General features: G+C 51.2%; 1 protein-coding gene across 1 annotated transcript; it reads right to left on the reverse strand.

Annotated features, from left to right (window-relative positions):
* Positions 1–749: 749 nt before the first annotated feature.
* On the reverse strand, positions 750–6,271 carry Atp1b2 (ATPase Na+/K+ transporting subunit beta 2). The gene is made up of 7 exons (XM_008855791.3): positions 5,566–6,271; positions 3,615–3,743; positions 3,242–3,346; positions 2,941–3,146; positions 2,666–2,722; positions 1,762–1,860; positions 750–1,649 (listed from the first exon to the last, which is right to left on the reverse strand). Exons 1-7 carry the CDS (start codon positions 5,675–5,677, stop codon positions 1,485–1,487), a joined length of 873 nt encoding a protein of 290 aa, XP_008854013.1. The 5' UTR covers positions 5,678–6,271; the 3' UTR covers positions 750–1,484.
* Between the last annotated feature and the right edge of the window lie 1,814 nt (positions 6,272–8,085).

The following is an 8,085-nucleotide window of genomic DNA, read 5'->3' on the forward strand; positions in this document are numbered from 1 at the left end:
CCTCTTTTTACAGTAGATCTGACACAGGAATTAAATAACTTCAGAGGGAGATCACTGAGGAGATGAAGGAACAGGAAAACCAGGGGACCGAAAGGGAAGAGACATAGATCCAGTGGGAGGAAAAAAGGAAGGATCCATTTGTAGGTCTAGGGATGTGGAGACTGTAGTATTAATAAAGAGGTTAGGGAGGGTGAGGACAAGAAAAGAAACCAGAGAAAAATGTTAAAATGCCTCTATAAATAATTAAAGAATATTCAGACCAGGAAGCCCCTTATTTAACATTCTATGGGCATTATAGGGATTTTTTTTCTAAAAAAGCAAGAATCTGAAAGAGATAGAGCCAAGAAATTCAGAGCTGAGCTGGACGAGGGTACTTGGCACTTTCAAGCTGGCATGCAGAGGAAAGGGAAGGAGTTAGTGATCAGTTAGTAACTTACAAGGAGAAGCCAGAGAGAGGATGGGGGAGTGGAGATCTGGGCTCAGGGAGTCCCCCCAGCCAGCTGACGTTTCCAAGGTGGCCACTGGGGACAGAGCCAAGATAGCTGCCCCTCCCCCAGAGCTCCCTGGGAAGTGGAACTTGAAAGATATTCTGGGAAGGCCAGTGGGGGAAGGGAGCCATCAGTTAAAGTGGATATTCAGCCCAGGTGAAGCCCGCCTGAGTAGCTATTTGGATGACAGGAGGGACCAGGAAGCAGTTAAAGACTACTAGAAAATTTTTTAGAAGAATCAACTCAGACTTCTCTTAGTTCATGGAGTCATAATAAGGGGGAGAAGCAGGACGTACCAGGAAAGAAGGAAAAGGCCACATAACCAACTTGTCTTCAGTTACAAATGGCTGCTTCTCACAGGGAATAGGGATGGGGGAAGAGAGGAAAAACCTGCTGGAGGAACCAGAAGTCAAAGCTACCAAGATACTTGGGGAGACAGAAGAAAGTATGAGAGAAAGAAAAGGTTTAGAACCACGTACATCTCTGGGAAGTAGAGCTGAAATGTGGAGGGAGTATATGGGTGTGGGTGGGTAGTTGAGAGTGTATACGTTGGTGGGTAAATGGCAGCTTTCTAGAGCTCTGAGGGTAGAAGCTGAGGAGGGAGCTGCAAGGACATCCCACTCACAGCTAAGCCAGATCTAGAAAGACCCCTGCAGCGCTGAGGTCCTTGCTCATGTTAGGTAAGCCCTCTATCATTGAACAACATTTCCAGCCCCCAGAATGAAAGACTAACTCCTCTGTGGCCATCCTGGTAGCCCATCTATCTGTCTCTGGCTAAGGTAAGGTTGGAAGAAGATGGTGGAAATTGTGTGTAGTCAAGAAATCACAGTGGACATCAGGCTAGGTTGAGAAGTTGAGGAAAAAGGTGTGAGGCTCAGACAAGTCATAGCTCTGTTATAAAAAATACCTTTGGGGTGGGTGAGGGAGGGATCAGGCAGGGTCAAGGACATTCCAGAAGCATCCACAGGAAAGAGGTGAGGGTAGGAAGAAGGAGCCTCAGGTTTTGTTGATTCGAAGTTTGAAGGCCACACGGCCAGCGAACTTGTCTCTTTCATCATCTGTGGCGATGTTGGCAGCATTGACTCGGCATTCTACATTCACATCCACATTGGGGGTCACATTCAGGAACTTAACAGCCACCAGAGGCTGTGTGTAGTTCACCTAGGCCAGAAGAAGAGGGCAATGATCTAAGCCTAAAACACCTTGGTCTCCTTCCCGAGATCTCTATTTGCCCCTCAGGGAGCCACCATCAAGGACCTCCCTTGGGACTTACATGGAACTTTTTGCCATAGTAGGGGAAGTACATGAGGTCAATGTTGCCATTGGCAGGGAATATGACAAAGTGGCCAAGATTCTCAGCATCTTCATCTCTCTGTGGAGGTACAGGAAAGTTAGAGGCAGAGGATGTTAGGAAGAAAGGGCAAGCACCTGGAAGCTTACAAAGTTTCCTTCACCCCAAATTCTTCCTCTCTCAAATCTGTTTCCCTTGAGCTGTGCATCTGTTCTGCATGCGAACATGCATGCATGCATGTATGTGTCTGCATGTCTACAGCTGGGTGGCCTGTCTCCCATCAGACTGAATCTCCTAAGGGTGCTAATGATACAGTGGAAGCCTTCTACTCTACTACTGCCCCAAGTTCTAACCCCATCCTTGGGAATCAGTCTCTGGAGCAGAACCAAGAAAAACAGATCAACAGTAAGGACTCAGTAGGAAGAAGTGAGGGGAGTAATGGGAGGAGGGCAACAAGTTTCTAGAGAGGGCAGAGTCTGGGTACAGAGTTCCAAGGTCAACTTAGTTGTATGTAGCAAATGGTGCTAATTGATCAGCAGCTACCAGACATCTAAAGGGAACTAAGAAATAAGGAGATGGAAGGGAGCATGGAAGAGACAGACAACAGAGATAAAACAGGAAGCATGGACAGGGAAGAAGCCAGAGGCCAGCACTGGTGCAGGAGAGGGTGAGTCTGTGTGGAAGAAAGCAGACTTCTGCATCTCAGAGAGAAGCAAGAAGGCTGAAAGCCCCTTACAGATAAAGCCACATTAGAGTGTACTCTTACCCCCTTATCCCTATAGTGTTGGGGCCTCTGAGAGCAAAACAGATAGGGAGAAATGGCTGAATCACACAGAAACCATGAAGTACAAACAGATGAGCAGGTAGACAAGAGCCACACGCTCACCTTTCCAGCACAGGTGACATTCATGCTCTGGTTTGCCCCTGCATAGAAGTTGATGACCTAGAGATTGGAAGAGGGTGGTGAGAGTTAGAGGAAGAAGTCACATCATGGCATCCAGCCTTCCAGCTACTGAGCTTAGCCTCCAGTAGCCCCACCTCTTACTCAGCTACTCAACCAAAAATCTCTCTAATGCCCATTAACCCTAATGAAAGGACACAACAGTTATCAGATGGTGGCCCCAGCTCCCTCCTCCATTCTCCCACCAAGATCGTAGATACCCTATTCATCTTGATGAAGACACAAGGCTGTCCAGTGCTGTAACCATAGTGGGTGGGGTCCCCAATGCCAGAACAGTTGCCCAGCTGGGTCCGGTTGAATTGGCAAGCACGTTTTGGGTAGTTGAGAACCCCATTATCTGGTTGCTCATAATAGCGCCCAGGGCGGCAGACGTCATTCTTTTGGGCTTGGATGGAGTCGTTGTAAGCTAAGGAAGTAAGAAGTAAAGAGTCAGGAGGCTGATGTTCCACTTCCAGGGTCCCCAGTCTCCTGCCCAAGATCCTGGACTAGCCCAACACTCACATTCCAAGAACTTGTTGAGCTTCTGCACATGCTGATCCCAGCTTTCAGTGTCACTGATGTTGACAATGACATCAAGGTTCTCAGTCTTGGGACGAATCATCAAGCCTGTAGCCAACATGGGTGAAGGGGGGGATATATAAGATGAAGAGAAACACATCAAGGGAAGAAAATATTTATGAAGAACACTAGGGTAGACAGGGTGAAGCTCTGAGAGTGCCTCCATGGGAAGGCAATCTCCTGCAGCGTCTGCCACTTCTCTAGATCACTTAACCCCCAGCTTACAGGGCATGAGAAGGAAGGCAGACTTCAAGAACTTTTCAGGACATGGTGACAATAGTTAAGAGTGGCTGGTGAGGGGAACGTTTTCACTCACCCGGTGTGGCCAGTCGATCCTGGTACTTGGGAGTATGGTCAGAGACAGTCTGCAGCATCACCCACATGGTGAGGGTGAACATGGCAGTGAGGAAGCCATAGAAGACGAGGTAGAAGAGGAGTATAAAGGCTAGGATGGAGGAACTAGAGTCAGTAGGTTCTAAGTCTCCTTTATAACTTACCTGGCCCCACTCATCCCTCTCCTTCTCAAGTTGTGCACTGGGGTAGGCTGAGAGCTACAGGATGTCTTAAAGTCTTCCCCTTGGAGTCAAAGGAAACAAGCTGAAAACAAGCAGAGTCCAGCTTCCAGCCGTGACTCCCAGGCCCCTCCTGGTCCTAGGGCACAGTGAAGTCTGACCTTAGAGAGGCCACAAGAGACCTAAGCTCTAGTTGCTATGACAACCCCAGGAATAGGCCACTGTCATTCTGCCTCAAATTACATTTCCAACTTCTCAACCAAGATTGGTCCTGGAAAGGCACAACATCTGCTCCTGATGTACTGGTACTCATGCTTAAAGCTGTCCTAGCACAAGGACTTTGTAAGCCCTATGGTACTGGCCACCACTCAGAGCTAAATTCTCACCACCTGCCAGAACATAGACTCCCAGGACTCAAATAGCAATCTCTCTCTCCCCCCCCCCCCATGGAAGCCAAACTTTGAAAGCAGATCCTGAAATGAGGGACTTAACACTGGACCAACTACAAAGTCTTCTAGCCAGTAATCAGAATTTCCGTGGTCATCTCACCTTCTACTCACACAGACCCTGGCCAGAGTCTCAGAGAAAAGACAGAACCCCCTAGAGGCTTTCTCTGGACACCATCTATCATGGTTCCTCTCCCTAGGCCTCACTTAAGGACATGGTATTATTCCAACCACCCTGAACTATCAATCTTTCCACCTCAGAAGACACTTCCTCTGTGAAGTCTTTGATTGTCAGAAGCATTCATTGATGCTTCACATCCTGGAGGGTTTCTGGTTCCTTGAGAACAAGATTGCTTTGAACTCCCTTCCTCAGCCCTAGCTAGGTGGGTGGTATGATGGAGATTGTATCCAATCAGTGTGGATATATATAAATTATGTCACACAGAGTCCCTTGTGCTTTGACTGTCCAGCATGACACTCTTATGGAAAACTGCCGCCCTCACCTCACCTGTGCCCATCACCTGAGGTCAGGATGGAGAGGTTCCCCCAAGCACTCCCCCAAGTCCCATGGGCACACCCTGCCTGATGATGCATGCACCTACCCATCTCACCATAGTGACCACTTCTCTCTCCACCACTGATATCTGAAAACATCTAGCTTGAAAACCAGTGTCACCCCCTCCCTGGCAGCCACCCACCCACAAAGCAGCCACAGAAGGAAGGCTCCAAAGGCCCAGTGGTGGAGTACTTCCGTTGTGAAGAACCTTCCCCAGAACCCCCTGCCAGACCCGCCCCCTCATGAATGTTCCCAGGGTCCGGGGGGGGGGGGGCGGCTAAAAATAGACGGGGTTGTCTGGCTAAAGACCCCCCCCCTCATGAATGTTCCCAGGGGCCGGGGGGGGGGGTGCGGCTAAAAATAGACGGGGTTGTCTGGCTAATGAGAGCCTGAGGGAGAGCAGGGGCACTCTTCAGCAAGGTGGAGATGACAGTGGGCAGCCCGCAGGCCCTGATCCGGAGCGGGAGCGCCGCAGCAGCACAAACTGGCGCTCAGAGCCCACGATCCCCCGCCCGAGGGGGCTCCGCGGGGGCGGGGGGCGGGAAGGCGGCGGTGACCTACTTTCTTCGCCTCCGCAGCGGCCAGCGGGAGAGATTAGACCTGTGATTCGGCCCCCCTCCCGGTCCGAAGCCCGGCAGGCGGGCCGGACGCCAGGGACCCAGCAGGGGAGCTGGAGCCGCGGCCGCGGGACCCCGCGTCCCCCAGGCGCCGCCGGGTGCCTGCCCACCGCCTTTCCCGCGCCACTCCTCGTACCCCAGCTGGTCCCGGTGCGACCCATGAACTGGTGCGTCCTCGGGTTCCACACGAACTCCTTCCACTCCTCAACCACCTGCCCGCAGCTCTTCTTCTCTTTTTGGATGACCATCTTGGCAGCCCTGGGCAAGTCCCGGCGTGCGGCGGGGGGGCTGCGAAGAAGCGGGGGCGGCTTGCGCTGAAGCCCTCCACGCACCCGAACGCGCTGGCAGCGAAGGCGAGGGACACTCCACTCAGGCAGGCGGCAGCTGCAAATTCCGGGGTGTATGACCACTCGCTGCGGGCTCCTGGCAGCGCCGCTTAGGTGCGCCGAGGCTAGGCCCCCAGACTGCGATGGAAAGGGCGGCTGTCAAAGCAGGGAAAGAGACCAAAGAAGGGGTGCCAAGGCAGCTACACCAGACACGTCGCCTAGAAGCAAAACGGAAAGGGGTGCAACAACAGATGGCTACAAAACCCGAGAGAGAAACGCAGGAATAGCGGGGTGCAAAGAGGCTGGGAAAGATAGGGGAGGGAGCCGCCCCGAAATCCGAGATGCAAAAAGGCTGTGGGAAGCGGCAGGTGGCCGTTTAAGGTTCCTCCGACAAACGGAGACTGCCACACTGCTGGTGGCCCAAGCCGGAAGAGCTGGGGTGGGGACAGGCAAGGATTCGGGACCCCAGGGGGAGGCTCCGCTCCTCAGCAGTGCGGGGACTCGCGGGCGCTGCGCTCGGTCTTTATACTCGGACTCTGAGGGTGTCCGCCCCCTTCCCCCCCAAGCCCCGCCTCTTAGTTGCTGGCCCAGGCCACCTCATACATATGCAAATATAGAGGATTGGATCCGCCCCGTGGCGCTTCTTTGGGTCCGGGAGATCTCTTCCTTAACCCCCACCCTAGGTACTGAACTGGATCAGGGTGGGAAAAGAGGACAGAGGGCGTGTCTGGATGGAGTGAAGAGAAAAATCACCCCCAGAGAGGCTCAGACCGAGAGAATCAAGCAGATAAACGCTCAAAGGTGGCGGCCCCTGAGGAGTTAAAAAGAGACTAAGATAGAGATGCTGTGAAAGCCTCTAGAACAGAGGGCAGAATGTGAGAGGAATAAAGAAAGCCACAAACCAAGAAAAAGTCAAGAGACCGACCAGTGGGATGTTGGATCAGTGAGGACAGAAACTAGAACACACACCAAAAATGCCCTTTCTCAGCCCCACAGCCCCCTTTGTCCATCCTACCTGTTCCTCTCCCTGCCCCGGGCTCCCTCATCTTCTCAAGCATGCCTTTCTGAAAGCTTTGCCAAAGCCACATTCCTGGGCCCCAGTATGACCCTGAGACCCTATCCCTACAGCCAAGGTCTGCGTAGATGGTCTGCCTCCCAGCACCACAGGCCCATGTCTGATCTCCCCTCCACATTTACCAGCTTGGTCATCAATCACTGAGCACCTACTGTTCATCCAGGAGTACTCTAGCTGAGGGAGCCAAGGCTGCTTAGTCTGAAGTTGCAGCTCCTACAAGCTTGGGGAGACTCACAGTCCAGTAGGGACATCTCTAAATGCCCTGTACAAGTAGTCATTATCTCCTTTTCTTTGTTAAAAAAAATTGTGCTACATTTTAATTTATTTATTTATGGGACACCATAGCCCACCTATGGAGGTCAGAAGACAACTTTCCAGAGTTGGTTCTCTCCTTCCACTTTGTGGATCTTGGGAATGGAACTTCAGGTTGCCAGACTTGGAGGCAGGTGCATTTACTTACTGAGCTTACTGAGACATCTCATGGGCCTTTTTATTTTTAACAGAATACCACTATGTAGCTATCTGTGGGCTTGGAACTCCATATGTCCCTATGTAGAACAGACTGGCTTGGACTTCCCAGAGATCCACCTACCTCTGTCTCCTGAGAGCTGGGATTAGAGGTCACTATGACAGGCCCTCTTCATTCATCCTCAAATTTTGTAACCTTTTCTTGAAGAGATATTTTTTCTTTTTCTTTTTCTTTTTTTTTTTTTTTTTTGTTTTTTTTGAGCCAGGGCTTCCCGGTAGCCCCAGCTGGCCTGACCTCACTGTGTAGACCAGACTGGCCTTGATCTCACAGAGATCCACCTGCCTCTGCTTCCCGAGTGCTGGGACTAAAGGCATGCACCACCATGCCCTACTGAAGAGATATTTCTTTTCCTTTGGACCCTCCCCCCTAATTTCTTTGTTGTTGTTGAGAGCATTCTATGTAGCCCAGGATGAACTTATGTTTCTCCTGCCTCTGCTCTACCAAAGTTAGGAATACATAGTTTCCCAAGCACCACTATTTTGTTGCTGTTTTGTCTTTTGTTTTCTTTGGTCTGGTTGGTTTTTGTTGTTGCTGCTGCAGTTCTGCCTGGGAATCCAATCCAGGACCTCAGGCACACTAGGCATTCATTGTAAGACACCCTACTACTGACCCACACCCACAACTTCATCCTAGGCCCCCATCATCTCACATCTAGACTATCACCCTTGTCCTCAAATGTGTCCAGGGCAAGCTACATGGTGGAGGCCTACTCTACCAATCAAGCCC

Source organism: Nannospalax galili, unplaced genomic scaffold (genome assembly GCF_000622305.1).
Source record: "Nannospalax galili isolate Female #2095 unplaced genomic scaffold, S.galili_v1.0 scaffold146, whole genome shotgun sequence".
Lineage (NCBI taxonomy): Eukaryota > Metazoa > Chordata > Mammalia > Rodentia > Spalacidae > Nannospalax > Nannospalax galili.